The sequence below is a fragment of the Hydra vulgaris genome, chromosome 10 (genome assembly GCF_038396675.1).
Source record: "Hydra vulgaris chromosome 10, alternate assembly HydraT2T_AEP".
Classification (NCBI taxonomy): domain Eukaryota; kingdom Metazoa; phylum Cnidaria; class Hydrozoa; order Anthoathecata; family Hydridae; genus Hydra; species Hydra vulgaris.
Genome location: NC_088929.1, coordinates 29,508,429 through 29,533,894, shown reverse-complemented (window position 1 = coordinate 29,533,894; position 25,466 = coordinate 29,508,429). Strand labels below are relative to the sequence as shown.

The following is a 25,466-nucleotide window of genomic DNA, read 5'->3' as shown; positions in this document are numbered from 1 at the left end:
AAAGTAAACTTTAATATTCTTCAATTAGAATAAACTCAAGATTACCTGTTTCTCTTGTATTATATTTATTAACGTTATAAAAGAAATTATTTGTGTTAACGTTCTCTTGTATTATATTTATTAACGTTATAAAGAAATTATTTGTGAAGTGGTATGGTACTTGGCCTAATTTAAATTTTAGCATGAACAATATATTTTGATATCTGTTAATTTGATAAATGTTAAGCATAAAAATTTATAAAAAAAATATATCGTTGTCATATAAATCATTTGCAAAGAAGTTATTTTCAGTTTTAAAAGTTTTAAAAACGTCTAAACGCAACTTTTCAAAATCAATTGTTTCAAAGTCATTAGCCATGACGAAAAAGAGTATTAAATTTAGAATTTTTCAATAGAATTCGATAAATATAAAATTAATTTTGAAAGCGCGTATCTTGAAAATCTCGACTAAAAATTTTGTCATATTTTAAAATACTTACTGACCTGGGAACATTATCTTACATTTCTATATCCGTTTCTAAAGTAAACAAAGTTTGTTTTGCAAATATGGCTGCGGCAACTAATGAAAGCAACGTTTCTGTCAAACATTTAACTGGAAAGTTAAGCAAGCATTTTGTTTTCAAGTTGAATGCTGATGGTAAAGTAGACGAAGGTGACCAAATATACTGCGTTCACTGCAATAAACAGTTTGCTTTCCGTGGCTCAAACACATCGCTGACTTATCACCTTCAGCACAAGCATCCTCTGAAATATCAACAGGTTGTCGACAGTGAACGTAAGATGACCCCTCAGATAAAATCAATCACCAATTTATTTACGTGTCAGTCAAACAAGCCTGTCAGTGAAAAGGTCTCAGCCGACCTGATGGTGGCAATAGCTCATTGGATTGCCAGTTCTGGACGTCCAACAGCAATTGTAGAAGATGCTGGACTAGAGGCGGGGCTTCGTATTGCCCTTCAAAACCAGACTTATATTTTGCCCAGTCGCCGTACAATCGACACTGTCATTGGAGAGATGTACAATGAGAAGTTGAATGAGCACAAGAAAGCTCTAGAATGCATTCATAGTATTGCTCTAACTACTGACTTTTGGACCTCCACCAACAATGAATCGTACTGTGGGATAACAGGTCATTGGATTGATTCTGAGTGGAAACTGACGTCTGTCGCTTTAGCTTGCATAAATGTTGAAGAAAGGCACACTGCTGATAATGTTGCCAGTTTCTATAAAGAGTTTGCCGCAACGTGGAACATTGCTGAAAAAATTAGCTGTATCGTAACGGACAGTGCACGAAATATGGTTGCTGCTATAGGACGGACGGATTACAGCCATATACCGTGTATTGCACACTGTCTTCAACTGAGCATACTAGCAGGTTTGAAAGCAGCTGATTCATCTCCTATTCTGGCTAAATGTCGACACCTAGTTGGACATTTTAAGCGCAGTTCAAGGAATACATCAGAGCTAAAGGCCAGCCAAGCCAGTACCTCTAACAGGTCTGACGATGTGAAGTTTCACAAATTGCAGCAGGATGTAGCTACGCAGTGGAACAGTACCTACCTAATGTTAGCCAGATTGCTGGAAGTGAAAGATGCCATTAAGCAGTATCATATTGACCATCCCGAGAATTACACTGGAGATAAACTAAGGGAGTTGGACTGGGAGAAAATGTCAAAATTTGTCTCGGTATTGGGTCCATTTGCAGATGCTACTGAGTATATTGGTAGTGAACAGTATGCTACATGTTCGGCTGTACTTCCGTTAGAAGCATTTTTGCGCAGACTTCTGCGGGTTAATGATGACGATCCAGGGTATATAGCACGTTTCAAATCTGCGACACTAAATGACTTCTCAGGTCGCATTGAAAACATTGATGCATTGCCAACGTTGCAAATGGCTGTGGCATTAGACCCACGTTACAAGAAACTCGGCTGTCTCTCAAGAGAGAAACGTGAAGCAGTTTGGACAACACTTTCTAATGCATTTCGGGTGTACTGTAACCAAAGACAGAGAGCTGAACGTGAAACTACTACCAGCACTGGCGAGGCATCAGAACCTGTGCGTAAGAAACTGAAACTTACTCTGTTGGTCAGCGACTCGGAATCGCAATCCTCATCAGATGAATCACAAACAGTACATGGCTCACTGGCTGAGCTTACACGATATCAAGAAGAAGGTGTAATTCCTGAAACTGAGAATCCCCTCATGTGGTGGCAACTGAACAGGCATCGTTACCCTAACAGTTTTGTGCAGACAATTCTGTGTGTACCTGCCACTTTTCTTCCTTGTGAAAGACTGTTTAGTTCGTCAGGGTACATTGTCAACAAACTGCGATCTTGTCTACTTCCAGAAAACGTTAACGTCCTCGTTTGTTTACGTGACTGGCTAAAGTGATGCCTACTTGTACTTGTCAATTAAACTGAATACAGTATAGCAGCCATTAAGTGTCTTGTTTGTTAACGTTTGTGAATACTGTAATTAGTTAACGTTTACCGATAACAACTTCACCTCACCAGTGGTGAAAAGCAGGTTGTTCTGTCGACTTCAGAATTAATCGAAATTAATCGATTAATCGATTAAAATTTTAGACGATTAATCGAACAAAAAAAAATTAATCAGTACCAGCCCTAAAAAAAATAAAAAATAAAAAAATTTGAAAATCTATATAACATTGCGTCAGCTTTCAGCTTGAAGTTTAACAAAATATGTTAACAAAAAAAAAGTGAAAAAAATAAACTTAGTTTTGAAAATATAATAAAAGTTGTATAAGCGCTACTTTGTGCAAAATGTGACGCTAATTAATATTATGCAGACAAAAAATAAAAAAACGGTATTAAAGAGTAATAAAACAAACCATAAAGTTACACTCAGAGGCGATTTTAGGGGGAAGGCCTCTGGTTACACCCTAATTACATAGAATAATAAAACAAACCATAAAGTAACATCCTACTAATTATTAAATTATCTTATTAATGCAGACTTTTGAAAAATTTACTTACGAATTTTTGAAAAGTGTTGACGTAAATAGCTTTTTAAAAAAATATCATTAACTCGTATTATATAACAAATATATTATAATTTAAACATAAATAATAAAATATAAACATAAACCGATTTAGATAATGATACAAAGTGTGGGTACAGCAAGTATCGCATGAAAGTTAAAATATTTTTCATTATTCCTTTATATCTTACTTTTTGAAGAAGAAAGTGTATAACACCTGTTAATTGTGTATATATAATTGTGCGAAGTGACTTGACATCTTGCGAAGTGACACAACATCTTGCGAAGTGACACAACATATTGCTACGATTTTTGTATTAAAATTAAATTTTTTTAAAGAATTTTTTTTCCAGTATAACTAAAAACATACAGTTACAAAAGAACTAGAATTTTGTAATGATATTAAAATTTAGAATTTTTTTTTTTTAAACTTTTATGAAAAATTATTGCAACAAAATGCCATAAAAAAATTGACAGAATCAATATTTGTTCAAAAGTGTTGTTCATTTGAATATAAAAGTGAAGCAATTAGTTTCTATTTATCTTTTCATTCTTATTTCTGAAATCTTTACAAAAAGGTTTGTTTTTGAGACTCAGATTAAGACCCAAACTACTTATGAAGAAAAAATATATCAGTACTACATTGTACCTAGCAAGTAATCAAGGGTCACAACGCCTGATTTTATTCAAATTGTGAATAAAGCCAATAAGTTTTTAGTTAATTTCAAAAAAATGCCACCTCTTTATATATTGGAAATTAAGGATATCAAGAATTCATACCCCTTACGTAGACTGAAAGTACAGCAATAATAAGTTGGCAAAGTGCGCATAACTTAGAAGCCTTCCATTAAAAACTCCCATGAATTATACGAAACATTATAATTAGTTACTTTAATATTTCTAGTAGTTTCAAAAAGTTCCTTGTGTGTGCGTAGGAACTTAGGGTCGGTTAGGGTATAATAAGAACCTTGAGCAATAATTTTGGATCCAGCATAATTTTATTATGCTGGATCCAAAATTTTTGCAAATAAACGTCTTATAAGGATCACTAATAATTCACTCATATATTTGGGCTGCAGAATTTTTTCTATGAGCCCTTTTATCTTTTTCATATTCTTGCAACATAGAATATAAAAAGTTTCCTTGATGACAGCAATAAGAGTTTCCATGAAGATTTTGAAAAAATAATTTTTTGTATATTTTCTGTCTGATTTTTAACAAGCTCTATTGTCTTATGAAAAGATCTAGAAGCATCTTTATAAAGACCAGACTATTTATGAGCAAACCACATGGAGCAGTATACCCGGACTATATACTTTGTAATTATTCACAACTCATCTTTACGATTCTGCACTCTCGCATAAACCATCAATATTCTTAAAGCTAGAGTTAACCATCTAGCATGGTAACCCGGTCCTGGTTTTTTCATCAAACATTTTGGAGATATAAAACCTTTAGATATTCCAATACAGTATTCGTAAAGTTTACATTGATCTGTACTAAGATCAGATAAAATATTAGAGTTACGTAGGAGTCAATCTCTGAATGAGTTTTTTCTCCATTTCAATATGAGTTAAATATTTCTTGGAAAAAGGTCCACTCTCTGGAGTAAAAGTTAAGTGATGTTCATCCTTTACTGTTCTATTAATAATAGGTTCAGCATAATGATCATATCCTAATATATGCGCAAATGTATTTTTGTCTTTTTTACTATCTACTCCAATTACTTTCAAATGAAAAACTTCTGAACTGTGTTTTCCACTAACCATGGTTGAAACAGGCTTTTTAGTGTCAAATATCTTTATTTGAAAGTCTATCAAGGTAGCAGTTGCTATGGCAAATGTTGAAGCGTCACTAACTTCAAACTTGAAAGCGGCTTCATCAATGTTAGATAAATCTGTGTAATTTTTTTCGCACAGTGGTTTTGCAAAACACTCATGATTCTTATGTTTATAGTCATCATTGTTATCTATTTCCACATTATAAGTTTCACTGATACAATCATTATCTGAATAGAGTGTCGTGTCACTTATTATATTAGTTTTCTTCTTACTTCTTTTTGTTGCAATCATGGTCTCTTTCTTATCAATTTGGCCAATCTGCCAGGTTCCAAAGGACCTTTGCTTAAGTTTCTGATTCTTTAAATACTCTCGTTTTAGAATTGGAACCTTAAATTAAATAAATTCATTTTACAGCTTATAAAAAGTATTTTAAAAAATAACAAGCATAAAAAAATAGATAAAATTAAAATATTTGCTCTCTTTACAGAGACATACATATGCTTATTAGAGCAACCCTTGCGTTGAATATTTTTAAAGATAAATATGTATGATAAAATATAATGCCATAATTTGAGAAGAAATAAAAAACTGTGCAGCTGTAAAATTTGTTGGCTATTTAGTTAAACATTTGTTTGAACAAACATATTGTTTAATATTGTGGCTTTTTGAAAATGTATTATCAATTTTAAACCTGTCATCACAATTTAGAAGAGGAAGTTTGCATCTACATGCTGATATATGAAATAACCTTAAAAGGTTATTTTCCAATCAACAAACACTGTTTTTATGTTTTGAGCTTTGGTTTGTTCAGCTGCATTTACTTTTTGAAATGTTCTCTGTACCTTATTTCTTAGAGGTTTCTCTTTCATTACTGAAAGACGTTTTTCCAAACTTTTAAAGTTTCTTCACTAACTTTTAAAACAACGTCATTTTAAAACAGCGACAACAAGAATCAATCTTTTCAGTTGTAATCAATTTCTTTTTCGACCTTATAGGCATATTGAATAATCTGTTTACATGTTAGGAGGTCCCTAACAGGTAGTATAGTTGGTTGCCCAGGATATTATTTACTTTGATGTCTAGCTATCATATTATGTGTTCTTTTACTTGTTGGTCGCCAGATTGCCATTTTGTATTCATATTTACTATAAAATACTTTATCGTATTAGATTTTAAATAATATTTTGTATCTTAAAACATTGCACAATTAACCTTTGCCTAACACAAAAATGGAAACGCATTTAAAAATGGCAAACTTGTTGTTATTATACCAATTTCTGACGAGAAAATAACATTTTAAGCGGCGTTCTGTTCTATTTCGCAATACTTAAATAAAACCTTTTAAATGTAACTTGTTTTTTTTACTCAAAAAAATGACAGTTTTGAAATTTTTATATTGAAAATATTTATATTGAATATAAATAAAACATTTCCCAGAATGAGCTGAGTGTTGACTTAAACGCGAAAACTAATTGTACTTTTATAAAAATTGCAAACCTGGCAAAGACTGGTTATATACCTAAATGAAGAGATAGTCAAAAGAAATTTCAACACGAAAAGCGGACAGTTTAGCATCTAACAAAGCAGCTTTTTTACGCTAGAAGTAATTAATCGTTTTTTGAATGCGGCGTCAAGCTAAACTAATATATTCGTATTAAACAATAATAATAAACAGATACAACTAATAAATAAACAATTAATAAGCAGAAATAACTAATAATATAATATAATCTTGATTTGTCTACCAGAGCATTCTTCACATATTCTACAACCATTGAAAAGAGGTGTCCCCAACGGCCACAGACTTCCATGGGACGTCTATTCAACGTATAGACATCCCAGTTCCTAAAAAAGACGTTGAATAGAAGTCCCAATTCCTAAAAAAGATCTTCAAAAGTAAACTACGCAATAGAGTGCTGGAACTATTTTGGGCATAGGAAAATCTTCGAAGATACTCTTGAAGTAAAATTCCAAGATAAACTTATTTTTTTTCGAAAATTAAAAATTTGTATTATGTTTTCCTCTTGTTCAAAAAGCAATTAAAACCATCGTAATTTTAGGACTTTACACTAGTTCATTAAAAAACACTGGCTAATTTGAGCATGCTCATTTCAAACGAAAATGGTATTTTTAATGTGGACCACCACATTAAAAATATTTTTTTAAACAATAATATATGAATAAATAATAAACAAAACTTCAAATAAATTTGCCTCAATTATCCATACTTTTTAGTACAATTTTGTGTAAAAAGATGTAAATTTTATGACAACATCTAAAAAAGTTCGTGGCTGTTATAAAATTATCCATACAGATTTTTGTCTAGCGTATCTTTTATTTGCGCCATAGAGAAATAAATGCTCTCCTAAAATACAACTATATTTTTTGTATGGATTGCGCTAAAATTCAATGTCGTTGCATAATATATTGCTTAAAACTATTATTTGTCATCATCATTATTATTTATAAGGCTTAAATAAATTTATTTAACTATAATAAACAAATTCTGAAAGTTTCAGTTCAAAACCATGTGTTTAGCTTAAGTTATGTGTTGAACTTTTGAAAAATGACAAAGACAATTATTGAGAAAAATAATTTTTTAATTATTTTTTGTAAAAGTTAAACAATTACAGTTACAATGAACTTATCAACACCCCCCTCATCAATAACATCACCCCCTCCATCCCAATATTTTATCCTATCTGTTCCTATTGTAATTATTTTAAGATCAAAATACCTTATTTTAATTGTTTGTTGAGTTTTTCTTTGTTTTTTAACAGGTTCTTGAGAATTGTGCTCTATACATGGTAATTGTAAAACATATTGTTCTTGAATAATACTTTGTTATTGCAGCAAAAACAAAACTGTTATATTCAAATGATAATAAAATTTCTCTGGCATCTTCTCCTCTATCATTAAAATTTCTCTGATACCTTCTCTGATTTAAGACATTAATCGATTTACCATCAATAATGATGAAATTTATTTTTGGCTCATCTAACAATATCCCATTTTTTTACAAACATCATTTTGCATGGACACAATGGTTTCATATATATTCCTTTGAAACTTTTTTTTTATACATAAACTTCTCCACTAAAACCTTTTTCTTATCCCCAAACAGTATAAACACAGGTTTGCTTCATAGTTACTTTGTTCTTGAAATGTATCTTCTTTTCAAAAAATCTCAATGATATGTATAAAAAAATATCTTTATACATTTCACTTGAATTTTATTGAAGTTATTTGAATGATTCTATATGATTTAAATTTAATGATTTGAAATGATTTTAATTATTCTAATCACAATAAATACAACGAAATAAAATGACAATACCCCATTCCAGATGTATGGTTTTCTGTTAAAGTCATAGTACTGTTACAATCATGGCAATTTAGCTGTGATACACAATTATTTAAATCAATAAAGCTTGCAACACATCAACAATTTTCATGTTTAATAATACTTTTTTTCCTTTTATGATATTGGTTTGCTTTTTTAACTTTTCCTCCACTTGATGTTCAAACATAAACAAGCACAATATTGTGCTTTTTTGGTTTAGTGAATTTCTTCCCATTAAACTTTTTTTTTTTTAAAAAACAAGAAAAGTTTTCTTTATTATCTTCATGATTTTTAATAAACATTTAACTCCATAACAGATACATATTTTTAGGGGTAAGCAAAATAATTATGTTGACCAGCCTTGAACCCCTTTTTCATCTATTAGGCTGGCGTAGGTATAAACCTGTATTACATTGTTTCCTGCTTAGGATGATAAATGCTGGATCTTCTTGCCTCTTCTCATAGGTTTTTGCTTGTGCCTCCTTGATAGTGGCTATGCAACTGTTCCTGTTATTTTCTAATGAGACTACAGCTCAAAAACTCAGTTTAATGGTTCTTAGGCCGGCTGCTTAAATCTGTCCCTGCATGCTCTAAAAACTTTTATTCGTCTAGTTTTTTTCTTCGCACCTCTACCCTTTGAAACTCTCTCACACCTCCATGTTTTCCTGACTAATACAACCTTTAACTTTTCAAGTCTCCTGTAAATTTTTTCCTTGCTCCATAACTCTATTATTTTTTTTCTAGTGATTTTTTTCTAGCAGTCTGTTTATGAAGGTTGCTTGCAATCTGTTTATTTTTTATATTCTGATTTATTTGTGAGTAAATCGGAATAAAAAAAATATATATGTTCATAAAACAAATATACAAACCTTTAATAAAGCTTAAAACAACTGAAAGAGTAAACCTCAAAGTTTTTGAAAAAATAATGGGCACTTTCAGTTTACTAAATAATGATACAAACATTCGATAATATTTTTGTACTTTCTTGTCTTCTGCCAAGATTTTGTTCTGTGTTTTTTTGTTTTGCGTTTCTTTAGTGTAATATTTTGTAAAAATAAACAACAAATAAAATGCGGTTACATTGAACATTGGTTTTTATTATTTCGAACGTTAAAAATACATTGAAAAAACTCTTGAACTCTTTATTATTTTGAACATTGAAATGTTTTTTCAATGTTCAAAATAATAAAAACCAATGTTCTTTCTTGTAAATCAATAATTAGTCTTATTTCTTGTAAATCAATAATTTGTCTTATTTCTTGTAAATCAATAATTAGTCTTATTTCTTGTAAATCAATAATTAGTCTTATTTCTTGTAAATCAATAATCAGTCTTATTTCTTGTAAATCAATAATTCGTAAAACTAGTTGTTTTAGTTTCTTGACAGAAACTAAAACATAATACTTTTTTTTTTGAAGTGCTTTTTGTGTTTTGTTTTTTTTAGTCTTTATCAAACGTGCTTTTGAAATCACATAACGCTTTATCATTCTTAAGAAACAAACGAGCGAATCCTTCAGATCAAATAAGAAGTGAATGCTGCGGTAAAACAAAATGCAGGTTCGAAGAGAGGGAGGAAATTGCTAAAAATGTTGGTTGGGATAGAGTGTATGGTGCAATGTGTGAAGTTTCAATTAGGTAAAAACTTTTGTGATGCAATTATAACATTTGTGTTTCCCAGGTGTTTTTATTTTTCATTGCGAGTATTTTAGTTACTTTTACTAAAGCTATAGTAAATGATCAACCGAACTTCTGTTTAGGTATCGGTTTCGGCCGAAATTTTAATTTGAACAGATACCGAAATTTCGGTTTTGGTACTTTTTATACATTCGGTAATAACCGAAATTTTGGTTAAAAAACAAACCGAAAACCAAAGTTTATCTAGTTTAGAAAAACAGTTATTTTTTAGACTTTTCAGAAAAATATTGAGAACTTTCGCAAAATACTTCAATAGAATCGTGTTTTGCAGAGAAAATCTGCCAGTTTTTAAATTTCGCTATTAACTTATATCACCGACTTATGTATTAAATCTCAATTTGGGATACTCGTATAATTTATTTTAACATAATACGAGTATAAAAAAACAACAAATGTAAAACTGCATTTTTAAATAAATTTTTTTTAATAAATTTTGACTAGCCGAAATTTCGGTATCGGTAAAATATTTGCCGAAATTTTGGTTTCGACACCAAATTTGAGGACCCGAAATTTCTGTTTATTTCGGTTTCGGTTTCTTTTTGTTTCAGTCGATCTCTAGCTATAGTACTTAAAGTTAATTGGTTTTCGCAGATTAAATAAAACACATTTTTTTGTTCTCTAAATAGAACCCATGCTACAAAATTTTTTTTAAAGTTTCTTTTTTTTCTTTATTATTTATTTACAGAATTTCTGTCTATATAGGGGGTGGCTTGTATATTAGAGTGGGGCGAAAAAAGTTTTATTTGTGTTTTTGGTTTGCTATACCGCTGAAAACTTGTCTCTAGGGTATCTAAGGAAAATATTAAAAGAAAAATTCCATGCTCTAGCTTTAGACGTAAATACTTTGCGTCTAGAGCTAGCGCATTGCACTTACCCAGTGAAAAAGCGCACATGGGATACGCGTGGATTTTTTCCATATGTAACCCATGTGGGGATTATTATTTTGTCCCATGTGGGTTTCATATGGTAAATCCCACATGGATTCCATATGGCAAATCCCATATGGGATACGCGTGGGTTTTTACCATATGTAACCCATATGGGGATTATTATTTTGTCCCATGTGGGTTTCATATGGTAAATCCCACATGGGTTTTATGTGGTAAATCCTACATGGGATATAGGTGGAAAATACTACATGTTATAGATCTTAAATGCCACATATTTTAATCCAAATGGTATAAAAGTAGTCAATACTAGACAAATGAAAGTCTTCTATGATAATTTTTAAAATTCTTTTAATTTAAAAATTACTTAAATAGTAATTTAAAATTAATCATCGAAGCTTTCAGAGAGGCTTAACTTAATCTGGTATTTGCTACTTTATCCTATTTGGTATTCAAAATGTGTAGCATTTTTGATCTTTTACATGTGATGTTTTCCACCTATAACCTATGTGGGATTTACCATAAACTATTAAGACGAAATTTTATAAAATTAAAAAACGTGTTGCAAAATGAATTTATTTTAAAATAAATGCTATTAATCAATACATCCAAAATGAATATTAAAAATATTATTTTTTCTTTTGCGATTTACACGCCGTTTTTTGGCGATTGCATTAATTAAATCGCTTCGGCTTGCATAATACCAAGGTTTTTAGTATCTTCTAACTTTCTTCAAACATTTTCTAAAAAAAAAAATAAATACAAATATATATAAATATATATATATATATATATATATATATATATATATATATATATATATATATATATATAGAGAGAGAGAGAGAGAGAGAGAGAGACAGAGAGACAGAGAGGCAAAGAGAGAGAGAGAGAGAGAGAGAGAGAGAGAGAGAGAGAGAGAGAGAGAGAGAGAGAGAGAGAGAGAGAGAGAGAGAGCAATTTTAATAAGGAACCTTATTAGTCGAGCAATTTTAATTATTAGCCAGGTTGAAGTCATTAATGACTACAATATTTCACAAATAATTATTTCCTAATTTATTACTTACAATGACTAACGTATTATGGGTAATTGAACACATATTATGCGTAATGAGCTTGAACCCATGAGGAGAATCCTGAAAAAAAGTGATCAATTAGGATAAGTAGTTAAACAAAAAAACAAAAACAAAAATGTAAAAACCTACTTTTTCAATGATGTAGACGTTGGGTGCGTTACTTTTTCAATGATGTAGACGTTGGGTCTTTACTTTTTCGTCACACACACGGCCTTCTATAATAACAGGCCTTGACATCGCGCAAAATGCCGTAAAAACTGAAGGCCGATTAAATTTTCACTTTTACTTATATTGATATATTTTTATATTAGGTAGGGTGTAATGGCAGTCTATGTTTTCTAATAATAATCTCTAGTAAAGACGGAAATATAAAAAGAAAAGTTGTTAAAAGACAATCATATTTTTCGTATTTCAAATTTCATTAAGAATATTTATGTAATATTAAATAGTATCAATAACAAGCAGAACCATAACAAAGTATATATCTATATATTAAAAAGATAACTGTATTTTTAATTTTTTTTGCTAAAAATGGTAACAATAAAAATCACCAACAATAAAAAACACCAACAAAAGTTGATTCAAGCAAAAATAAAGTTTTATCAATATATCTCAACAGGGTAAAAATATACAAATCCAAACATATTGAAAGACATATAGGCAAATGAGAAAATAAAAAACATAACTAGTAAATAGCATAATTAATTACAAAACTAATTTTCACATAATTTATGATAGCTTTAGTATTTTGGGAGTGGTAATTAGTGAGTAATTCTTTAGCAGAATATTAGAATATACTCTGCATTGTTTTTTTGTGATTTTAAATTAATATTTAGCAGTAATGAACTAAAACTGAGTAACACAAAATGTTCTGTATAAAGGGTCAGTAGCACCTTGAAAAAAAAAAGCAAAATATTGACCATTAGAAAAGAGCATCAGAAGGAATTTCAAGTCCGCCTCTGTTTAGGCAATACAGATAACTTCCATATTTATAATAATAATTGGTAGAATCATTATAAATTTTTATTTCGCTTTTTTGCACATAGCCAGCTATGTAAACTATAGCCACTAATGTAGATTTATTAACTGAGCTTTCAAGATCATGTATATTATCCAGAAGTTCTTTTTCATCAGTAGAAATATCTCTAAAACATATGTCACAAGTATGACCATCGATACCATCAACAGGAATGTCAAGTTGTAATATCAATTTAGTAAGTTGAATATTCATTTTTTCAAATACAGATTTAACGTTTATAAAGTAAGTACCTCTAGATCCCTGTCAAAGCTTAAAAAAAGCTTTTTCAAGTGGATCTGTTGAAAACCAACCTAATAAGACAAACTTTGCTCCATTACTCATCAAAGTTTCTACAAGATCAACAAAGCCATAACATGAATGCGCTATTGCATTGCTAGTATCTAGCGTAAGCTGTTGTACACGCTTACCTGTAGGTTTCATAAAATTTGACAGTTCAGCAATATCTCGCAGCAGTTGTAACTGTTGATCACCAACTGAGTGGATTTCTTTGCATAATTCATTTCTAAACCGAATGCCAGCACCAGGTGCTTTGACATTAACAACATTCGAAAAAAAATTATTTTTTCAATAAATACAGCAGTACCTTCAAATGCTTTATTTTTAATCTCTGGATGCGTTTTTAATACAGCTACTGTTTTTTTTGCAAAAAATAGACAAACAAAACTTTACAGATTGTCTCTCTATTGGTTTTGGATAAACTGATTTAGCTGTAAGTTTAGAGAGTTTAAAAAGACTATTACACTCAGTTTTATATATAGTTTCTAAATCACTCCACTTAGCCAAAGCCAGTTCTTTATTGTTCAAAAACTGAAGTCTTTTTTGTCAACCAATTGTTTCGTATAGATTCTAGTAGATGCACATAATCATACAATAAATATATACCTGATGTTGTTAACCATGGTTTACTATCAACTGTTTTAAACATTCCAAAAAATCTTTGATTTACACGGTTACCATCAGTAATTATTACCAGTGTCTTACTATTTTCGATATTATTTATAGTATAGACAATTTGTTGACACTGAGCAAACTGAAATTCAGAGGAAAGATTTGCAACAGGTTGAGCTCTTCATATAAATTCTGGACCTCCAAAAAGACATTTAATCATACATGATAAAATTGTTTTAGCTAACTTTTCAGGGTAGTTTACTGCTTGACCAAACAAAGCACCTCTTTGGTAAAGCAATGAAGCTTTGACATAGACCTCATCAATTAGTAGTATGGAAATTCTTTTTAATGGATTTAAATTCATAAAAATACTATTTATGAAACTTAGGTCCTCCATTGAGCTTATTTTTGAAGTCAATCGTGTTAAAGTCCTTATACTTGGCAACTTGTAGTCAATACACAAACAATCATATAAACTTCGTTGTAGTTGTAATTGATATTGTAGTTGAAGTTGAGATAGTCCGACTTGCACAGAGATACACAGCATTTCAAAGGCATTTTTTAAGGTATTTAAAAAAACTAATCGTTAGTTTGACAATATTATTACCTTACAATGTTAACGCCTTAAAACTTACAACGTTATCGTCTTGAAGTTGCGCTATCTAATTTATAAACCAATTAAATTTTAAAGATTTATTAAAAAAGCGCGAACACAAACGTTCGTCTAATGTTAAAAGATGAAAATGTAAACGCAGTATTAGGAATTGGCCTTCAGTTTAACAAATTTGTTGCGCGATGTCAAGGCCTGTTATTATAGAAGACCGCGGTCACACATAATATAATATTCTAAAACTAATAAACAAACATCTAAATTTCTATAAGTAAATTTATTCTTTGATCATTGCCTTTATATCCTATCTTATTTTCATATCATAATCTATTATGGTATTATTTATATAACATATCACAACAATATTATTAAATTTGTGATGTTCAAATATCATATGAACATTCTCTAACATGTTCATATGATATTTGAATATAGTTCTTGAGTATATTATCTGCAAACAATTGACTGATGCAAGTTCAAATGTTGTCAAAAACCAAGCATGCATGCATGGGACACTGCAGTGTCCCACAAAGAAATGCTGGTTTGAAAGTCAAATTTTCTTTATTAAAAAAAAATATTAAAATAGGGGGGAGATAGGAAGGTTTCCGTAATTTTTTTTAGGCTCCAAAACTTTTAACTTTATATATAATAAGGTTCATAAAACTAAGGGACTTACGAAGTAAATTGAGGAACAAAAACACTATATATATATATATATATATATATATATATATATATATATATATATATATATATATATATATATACATATATATATATATATATATATATATATATATATATATATATATATATATATATATATATATATATATAGTATTTAGGCTATGCCAGTAGATAGAGGGGCAGTGTGAGTTTAACAATAATTAACAATGGGGAGGGAATGTTGAGACCAAAATAATGTCAATTAAAAAATTGAATTAAAAAAAAAAAGTAAATTATTTTATTTAAAAAAAAGTAAAACAATTTATGCTAGCTTTGAGCAGGTTTTAGAGGTGTTTACACCAACAATGTGGTCTAAAAACTTCTAGCTTTTGTTGCTTAAAACTGTAGAGGATCATAGGAAAAACAATTTAAATTCAGAAATTAGCTTGCTTATCTGAAAGAACAATTTGTGTTTTTATTTTTATTTTAGTACTGTTGAGAATAAACGTATAATTGAACCGGAAAAAAATTGATGGTATATGCATTTTTTATATTATATTAACAATTCAGATATACCATCATAATATGATAACAAAAACTGACATCATTTTCAATGGGAGATGGCAAAAAATTGACTGAGTTTGATAAAGGGTGAAGGTGTTCAATAAACCTGGTCATCATCTGACATCATTATGCATAGATGATCCTATGATTTAGGTAAAATAAGTAATCAATTTGCCATATTTCTCTTTAGAAAGTGTAAGAAAAAAGCATTGTTATGATGAGAACCTACCTATTGAGCAAGCTTTGACCACCTATTTTATAAATTTGAGAGACAGAAGTGGAAGTGCGAATCGCAAAAGAACTAATAACAATGCTCTAAATTGATTTTAACTTTGTAGACTAACATTAATATAGTATTTAGAAATAATAAATGAAGTTTACATGATTTTTATAATTTGTATTTATTTCCATTAATTATCAGTTGTCAGTCTCTATTTTATAAAATGAATTAAAAAACTATTTATTTATAGTATAATTTTAATACATAAATACTAGTTTCCTAATGCTATTATTATCACAATGTTAATGGTATTCATTTTAAAGTGAAATTTTGTATCAATTTTATTGTTTTAATGTTGTATGTATATATATATATATATATATATATATATATATATATATATATATATATATATATATATATATATATATATATATATATATATATTATTTTTACTTTATTTAAAATGACATTTGATATACAACAAACCCCTACAAAGCTTTCAATAATTCAGTTATGATACAATCTGAGTTATTGAAATGTAATAAATTTAACATCAATAGAAAAGTAAAGCTGTCATCATTTAAAATGTAAAGGGTGTTGTCAAAATATGTTGAAAATAAAATTAACAAATAAAATCACGTTCATCAATGATAAACATTCTTACTGTAGTAAGAAATAGTACTAATTAACAAATTTGAACAAATAAATATAAAATTAACAAAAACAATTAATAAATAAGAACTTTAACTTGAACTTTAACTAAATCTTAAACTTGAATTAATTGGTACTAATTTGTTCAAGCATAACCTTAAAAAATAAGTTTCTATAACAAATTATATGTATAACTAGTTATACATATAGTTAACTATCAGGAGTTATATGTATAACTATATCAGGAGTTATATGTATAACTATATTAGGAGTTATATGTATAACTATATCAGGAGTTATATGTATAACTATATGCATTTTAAAGTATACTATTTTATTTAAACATTACTTTAGATTATATTACTTTAAAAACTGGACCCAGAGGCTTTATTCCCAATAACACTGTGGTACTCCAGATTAAAAATTGAAAAGTTTCTGTTAATATCCTGTTTTTGTTCCTCAATGTAGTTTGTAAGTCCCTTAAGTCATAAGGACCTTATTATATCTAAAGTTAAAAGTTTTGGAGCATAAAAAAAGTTACAGAAACTTATCTCCCCCACCACCACCACCCTATTTTTTTCTTTTTTAACAAAGAAAATTGGGAATTCTTTGACTTTCAAACCTGAATTTTTTTTGTGGGACACTGTAGTGTCTCATGCATGCATGCTTGGTTTTTGACAACATTTGAACTTTCATCAGTTAATTGTTAGCAGATAATATACTCAAGATCTATATTCAAATAACTATTATATTATCCTAATGATACGTCTATTTGCACAAATCTTAATCTTATTTCTATAAAGAAAGATAAACATTATTCGTGGTACTTATATACTTGCTTGCCATTCTCTATATTAATATAAAATATTTTCACACAATATAAATGTAACGCAATGCAATGTCGATTTAAAATTTTCTTTTTTTTAGTTTTTTTTAAAAAGTTTTTTTTTTTAGTTTCCAGCTTTCAAATAAATTCCCATGCAAATCCCACATGAAACCCACGTGGGATTTCCCATGTGTGTAAATACCATATGGTTCCCACATGTAACCCATGTGGGATTACCCACATGGGTTTAAGGTGACAAATTTCCATACGGATACCACATGGGAAAATCCGTCCCACGTAAATCCCATCAATCCCACACGGAACCCACGCGGAACCCATGTGGGACGCGGTTTTATTTTTCACTGGGTAATTATTTGAGCAAACTCACGCTTTTTATCTTTCTTTTTCTAATAAATGAAATCAAATCAAATAAATTCTATATTAAGTAGCTATAACCTATTTAAGTAGAACTACGTATTGGAATAGTAATTCAATAAAATAAAAAATTATTTTTAGTTTAATACTATTTACCTGATTATTAAATTAACAGTAATAAAGACACTCAGTTGCTGTGTAACCTGCTTAGAACTTTGACCAAATCTCAAATATATCCGAGACTTTTAACAGAAAAAGTTTTGCAAAAGCGTAGCTTTGTTCAAGACAGTAATGCCGATGTAGTCGGTAACAACAAGAATATACTTTTATCCAAATTAACTTTCTTTATTAAGAAATAACTATTATAACTTCTATAACTATTATAAACCTAGTTCTCTAATATGAAGTTTTACGGATAGAAAAAAAGGGTGTATCTATCAATTATTGGTTTTGTTAATTTTAACAAAACATCCAGCAGGAATTTTACCAATTTAAATACATGTTCTAGTCCATTTGTAAAGTATTTACTTTTAACTATATAGAATCATAAATACACACAAAATGCGAGAACTTACACAGCCAGATTATAAACAAAAATTTTTATAAAGATTTGACTTTAAAAAATTAATTTGTAGTTAAAAATTTTATAAATAAAATAAAATTAATCCTACTAAATAAGGTAAATTAATTTTACTTTAGCATGACTATATATTATTACGTTAATTTCTTTAATCTAACTAACAATTATAACAAAGTAAGTTTGTAAAAACAAAACAAATAATTAGCTAAGTCATTTTTTACAAAAAATTGAATTATTTGGTTAAGCAGTTTCACTCCTCTCCACTCCTCATACAAAACTTATATAAAAGGGCTTATGATATTGGTTCCTCTGTTGAAAACCTCTGTTTGATTTTCAATGCTCGAATACAGTTGTAGATATATACTTTTAGTTAAACACTTTGAATGTAAAAGTCTGTTTCATGATCAGATACATCTTTCAAAGAGCTGCCTAATTTAACAGCATCACTAAACGTGAAATGCTGATCTTTACTTAAAATTAACTTAAGGAATCTCACAAACAACACAGAAAAGTTTTACCTCTTGTAATTTTTCACTTTTATTATATTATGCGTTATTAGGTCGATTAATTTAACTTATTTTTCCTTATCCATCTAACGCTCGAAACAAATCCTTAAATCGTATTTCATTAAAGAGTAAAACGCAAAAATCTCTGCTATTGTTCTCCGGCTCTAACTTTTTCGATTGTATAAAGCACAAAAAAGCAAAACATGACCAACTTACACAGAGCTTAGTTGAATTAAACTTAAAAAATACTTCTAAATTAAAGCACTTCGAAACCCTGCTGAATTAAGTTTTATAAAGGAAAATAGAGTTTTATCCTTCTACTTATTAAAATATAGTCATTGAAGTCGGTTGCGCTTGTTCTTGCACTTCTTTCGAAGGTGTGAATGTTTATTTACGTTTTTTCTTTTTGCTTGTTCTTGTTCGTCCATTGGAAAGTGTATATTTTTTTAACTTCTAACTTTATTTTTGTAATTGTATTTCGTCACAATACCAAAATTTTGCAAAACACTTAGGTCATGTTGATCTGTCTGATAATCAACAGCGAGCACCAGTTAGAGCTATCATTCGGTTTCAGTTAAAGTTTTAATTCTAGTATTTTTTTAAATACTGATGATTTTGAATATAAAAATAGAAAAAACTATTAAATTTTTAATAATTTTTTAAAAATTTAGTTGCGATGCACTAAATTCAGAGATGAAATATTAGTTATTTTATAATATGCATTTTTCTGGAATTTTAACCTAGCAGAAAAATATTTTTTTACTTATAAATGATTTTTTATTTCTTTTTTTTTTACCATTTTAACACTTTGTTAACCTAAATTAGACCTAGCTACTTGTTATATAATTTATTTTATTTTATTCCATTTATCAGAAAAAACGGTAAAAAGCGTATATTTATTCAAGTATTTAAGTGCGATGCGCTAGGCGTAAAATATTGGAACTACTTTTTTTTTTGCATTTTCTCGTGGTACAGCGAATCTAAAATTGAAATTAAAAATTATTCGGCCCATTCTTGTGTATATAGTTTCTTTAGTAAATTTTTATGGAGAAGCTACTTTTATTTTGCATTTCATTTTTAAAATTTTTTTTTCTCTAGGGAGAATCAAGTGTGTACATGCAAACCTAAAAGTGGGAGTATTACTTTTGAGTATGGCGATGATTTTAGCAACTGTCCAAACCCATGTAAAGAATTTCAATGCAATAGCGGAAAAACATGTGCATCTTAATCCCATACATGTGACTCTGATAATGACTGTGGAAATTGGCAAGATGAAATTGATTGTAAAACAAATTACTCAGAGGATCAAATCAAAAAGAACATAAAACTAAAGTATGCTAACCAATTTAAGTTGATTTGTCTAAATAACAAACACCACTAGAACAGGTGATTTGTGATTAATATAACTATATGATAATCGTAACTAATGTGATTTTATGAGAACAACGTTCTCTCTGATCCAAGAAACTATTGCGAGCAGAACTAGGTGGAGATTAAGCATTCCCTAAAACGAAGTTCATGACAAAAAATTTACAATGTGATTCTATGATATATTTTAGCAAATTGAAAGAAGTGTTTGCAGGGATGGTTTTCTGTTTTAAATATTTTTTTGCTAGCAGTATATACTTTGCTGTTTAATAAACTATGTTACCATTAGTAATAACTTTTTTTTACCAACTTCACTTCCAACAAGGCTTCAAGCAACCACAGAAATTAGAAATTATTAGAAGAGAAAATATGAAGTTAATGATTAACGATCAACAGTAGACAACAGCAAGATAACGATTGACAGATGATTTAAAAGATTGCAAATTATATGAATCAAGAAAGCGAGACGTTAAAAGCAAATTCCAAAGGAATGATGTTTAAAGGAAAAAACTAGACAATTGAGAAACTTTGGAGCTCTTAGGAACAGCCACAGTAAAAGAATGAGACTTAATTGAATGACGAGTAACACTAGAATGAATTTAGTACATGGCGCAAGAGATGCAAGCTCTTTAGAACAGTGCCCATTATAATATTTATCGAAAAGAGAAAAGAGAAGAAACATTACGACGATATGATAATGGTTGGAGCTTGACTGCAAGAGCAGGTCCAATTATGTTTACAATACGTTTTTGCACATTAAAAGAGAAAGGACATCATTGGAAGATTCGCCCTAGATATTGCGATAGTATTCCATACAAGGACGAGTTTGAGATTTATAGAAATAAAAAAAAGAATCCGGAGTGAGAAAGTGGCAAGTAAGATAATAAGATGAAACCTTAGCAGATGTTAACTTTGCAATGGATTTGATATATGGTTTTCAAGAAAGAGTTAATCCTAGAAGATGAAACGTAGATGATTTGTTGAGTGCATCACCATTCTAAATGTAGGAAGATCTAAACTATTATGATAACAATTGGCCGAAAAAAATTGGGTTTTATCTGAATTAATGTTCACCAGTCACTGTGAGCACCACCCTGTAGAAAAAGTGAGATCCTTTTCAAGCTTAGATGCCCACTCCAAGCAATCAGAGAGTTTCGGTTTGTTTCAAGACAAGAATAAATGGCAGTACCATCAGCCAACAATGCCACCTTAGACGTGAGAACATGTGTTGATGTAAATTTAAGTATAACTTTGAGGAACACCTGAAGTGACAGGATAAATAAAAAATTGCTGTCCATCAAGGACAAATTTATTACTACAATGGGTAAGAAAGGATTCAATTACCCTTAAGATTTTACCTGATACCAGCATACCAAACTTTATCAAAAGCTTTAGAAATGTCGAAAGCAACAGTCTTAACTTCTTCACATCTATCTGATGCACGATCAAACCAATTGGTTATTATTGTTAGTAAATCAGCTTTAGAATGAAAAGACTAAAATCCATATTGATGATCAGAAATAAAGTTATTAGATTTAAGATGAAATATTTAATTCAAAAAAGACTCGTTTAATTACCGTACTAAAAGTACAAAAATTAAACAAGTCAGATTGCTCTCTAGAACTTTTGAAAACAGGGATAACAGATGCCGCTTTCTAGCTTGCTGGAAAACAAGACTCTGATGAGCACTTGTTAAAAAATTTTTAAAGTATAGACGACAGCTCCAGAGAACACTTCTTCAAGTCTATAACAGTTTTGTTGTCCGGACCACAAGCTGTAGAAGAGTCAAAGTAGCAAATCGCTTTAGATACAGAAGCTGGAGTGATTTGAATGTTAAGCAACCCAGATAGCACATAGACGTTGGCCCAACGTCGGATCAACGTCGAAAAATTCGTTGGCCGATGGTCGGCTACCGACATCGAGCCAACGTGGATTTGATAGTCGGCGCGACGTTGCAACCAACCGTTGGGCTAACGTTGGCCCAACGTCGGATTTCGACGTTAGGCGAGCGTCGCATGCTGACGTTGGTCCAACGTATAACTCAAATAATATTAGTTTTACTTGTTTGCAAAAACTTTGATTTTGATTCAAAAAGTGTGCTCATCTTTTCAATCAAAAAAAAAGCTTTTGCAATCAAATTAAAACTATTTATTTGACTATTTAATTGAAAGTGTAACTTTTTTCAACTAAAGGGTAACTATTTCTTTAAATAAAGCGTAACTATTTTTTTGTAATGTTGAACAAAATGTAATGTCCAAATAAGTTTGAATAAAATTTGACACTGATGATCGAAAATAAAACATTGATTAATGAACCAATTTAAATTACACAAATACTTAGAAAAAATCAATATTTGTTGTAATAAACAATATAATTATGTCAAAATATTTGTACACATGTTCTAAAAAAATAATGTTCTTCTCGACTGCTAAGCATCTTTACGAATCTTGCATCTTTACTTCTCTTAAGACTAACAACAACGTTCGAATGCTCCTCGTTATAAAATTTGGTAGAAATCTTTGAATTTGCATCTTTCGTTTGATGAGCTTTATCTTTTTGTTTTATGAGCGTTGCCATAACTACTGCTGAAATTATAGGTATTCATATATTTTTGGGTTTATATATATTATTACCAAACACTTATCAGTTTTTATTTTTTACACAAAGTTTCGTCAATAAAGACTGTTCAGAAATCTGGAGGGGGAGGAGAGTATATATATATATATAAATATTATTATATATATACATGTATATAAGTATGAATAGTTATATACATATATATATATATATATATATATATATATATATATATATATATATATATATATATATATATATATATATATATGTATATATATATATACATATGTGTATATACATATATATATATATATATATATATATATATATATATATATATATATATATATATATATATATATATATATATATATATATATATATATATATATATATATATATATATATATATATATATATATATATATATATATATATATATATATATATATATATATATATATATAGATATAGATATGTATAGACACACACACACATAAAATATAAAATCTATATTTAAGTAATAAAATAGTTAATAACATGTTAAATATAAGCACAATATACAAATAAAATGTCCATAAATAAAAACATAAATATTTTTTTTTGATATATTACCTGCATAAACATGGCGACAAAATTTTTTTTAAATAATTGCTACATTCATTGATATTTCGCTTCCATTTTTTAATACCACATCTAAACAAAAAATTATTGAAAACTATTAAAATAGTATCAGTATTTTACTGCAAAAACTAGAAGTAATATGCTTCAAAATTCTCATATCCAAATAATATATGAATTCCAATCACCATTAAAATGCTGCAAATGCATATAAAATACATTACCATATCCCTCTTTAACAGCTGTTAAAGAGGGATATGGTAACATATGACGAATTACAAAACAAATGCTTCACTAGACATAACTGGAAAAAAAAATTTAAACTAAAGTTTCATTCAGTAAATAATGACGTGTTAGTAAATAAGAATAAAACAATGAAAAATCAAAACATAAGAAAGAAACATACTATACAGAGACAAGAAGTTATATAATATATTATAATTTTAAAAAAAGTAAAAAAATGGTAAGCGCGGAAAGTACGGTCTTAGTAACAAAAGAAGTGCTTCAACAGCTACCAAAGAAATTTTAAAATTAACACACCACTCAGCTAAAGATGTGATAATACCTTTTTCATCAGGATTGCTATCCAGATCACTTTCATTTTCACTCTTCTTCTGTTTGTTGCATAGGAAGCAGCCTTCTAAACAATTATCAGTTAAATTATAACGTATAATATTAGTAGCATAATATTATTAATCATTGTTACTACAAAAAAACAAAATTTTAAAAAGATTTAACTTGACTACTTTAAAAATTAGAAGAGCAAGAGGTGATTTGATTTAATTTTATAAAATAAGTAAAAATATGGATAAAGTTAAATGGAATCATCCTCCTAAAATAATTACATATGCAATAACAAAAGGTCATACTCAGAAAATGCAAAAGCAATTCACACATTCTACCGCATTCTACCGGATTTAACTTCTACACAAACAGAACAGTGAACAATTGGAATAATTAAACAGGAGACATATTCAACTCTGATAATGGGAATGTCTTCAAAAACAAGTTTGATCGTTTCAAAAACAAACAAAAGAAAATAAAAAAAATAATGAAAAAATGAATAATAAAAAATAAGCACTTTTTCAAAAGCCGTCAAAGTTTAACATCTACAGATGTTAGATTCACCACATTGTATGTGTACAGCAAAAAAAAAAAATTATTATTATTTTTATTGTTATTATTATAACATTCTAGCATTTTACATCTTTACCAATTTTACATCTTATTATAAATATATAAATACAGTAAATTACTTAAAGTTTTTAAGAACATTAGGAAATTTACTATCAATATTGATTTGTCCAAATATTGATTCATCAATTCAATTCAATTTTAATTAAGAAATATATATCTTTTGAATAAAGTAAAAACGTAAGAGCATAAAATGAAGTCTTAATGCATGATATGGTAGCCTAATAGAAGCCTTTTTGCACAATTTTGTAGATTCTCCTGCAATCAGTGCTGCTCTGAGGAGAATTTGGTGAAGCAGCACAAACTTTGTTCGGGCCATGATAAAAAATGGGGTACGCAAGTTCTTGATATAAAATTAAAAAATTCTACTATCTTTAATGTAATATAGACAAGTTTATTTACAAATTATGTAGCTACATAATTAGTAAACTACTAGTTTAAAGTTAAATAAACACAAAAATGAAAATAAATACCTGTATCTCTCTAGCCAACTGGATTCTAACTAAGGGGATTTTTTTTCACCACCACTTCTTCGCGTGATTCAATCTTTTTTGATTCTTTTAATACCACTTCTTCTCGTGGTTCAACCTTTCTGACTTCTTTAACGACTACTTTTTCTCGTGATTCAGTCTTTATTGATTCTTTTAATACCATTTTTTCTCGTGATTCAACCTTTCCGAGTTCTATAACGACCACTTCTTCTCGTGATTTAATCTGTTTGTTTTAGAATAGTTTCTTTACAACTTCTTTTCATAACCCACAGCTGACTAAAAACGGGATTTTAATAAGAATGGACGAATTTTTTTTCAGCACTAAAACCTGTAACACACTGAACGTATTCAAAAAAGCAAAAATTCAGTCGTATTCCGACGTTGGCCCGACTTTTCGACGTTCTACGTTATCACTTGAGTGATAAAATAAACCAACGATTCCGACGTTGTGCCAACGTTGGTCCAATGTATGTGTGCTAGCTGGGAATGGGTTAACCT

At 29.1% G+C, this 25,466-nt stretch overlaps 1 protein-coding gene and 2 long non-coding RNA genes across 3 annotated transcripts; 1 reads left to right on the top strand and 2 right to left on the bottom strand.

The window, feature by feature from the left end:
- Window positions 1-546: 546 nt before the first annotated feature.
- Window positions 547-2,394, top strand: LOC136086260 (E3 SUMO-protein ligase ZBED1-like). The gene has a single exon (XM_065808546.1). The coding sequence runs from the start codon at window positions 547-549 to the stop codon at window positions 2,392-2,394; it is 1,848 nt and encodes a 615-aa protein (XP_065664618.1).
- An 8,876-nt stretch (window positions 2,395-11,270) lies between these two features.
- LOC136085903 (uncharacterized) lies at window positions 11,271-12,154 on the bottom strand. The gene is made up of 3 exons (XR_010641251.1): window positions 11,916-12,154; window positions 11,778-11,846; window positions 11,271-11,453 (listed from the first exon to the last, which is right to left on the bottom strand). It is a non-coding gene; the product is annotated as an uncharacterized LOC136085903 (long non-coding RNA).
- Window positions 12,155-22,502: 10,348 nt separating this feature from the next.
- On the bottom strand, window positions 22,503-25,245 carry LOC136085902 (uncharacterized). Its single transcript, XR_010641250.1, has 4 exons — window positions 24,951-25,245; window positions 23,849-23,923; window positions 23,278-23,358; window positions 22,503-22,667 (listed from the first exon to the last, which is right to left on the bottom strand). It is a non-coding gene; the product is annotated as an uncharacterized LOC136085902 (long non-coding RNA).
- Between the last annotated feature and the right edge of the window lie 221 nt (window positions 25,246-25,466).

Excerpts from the sequence above, each read along its gene's own strand:
- LOC136086260 (XM_065808546.1), top strand. The coding sequence starts at position 547 with ATGGCTGCGGCAACTAATGAAAGCAACGTTTCTGTCAAACATTTAACT.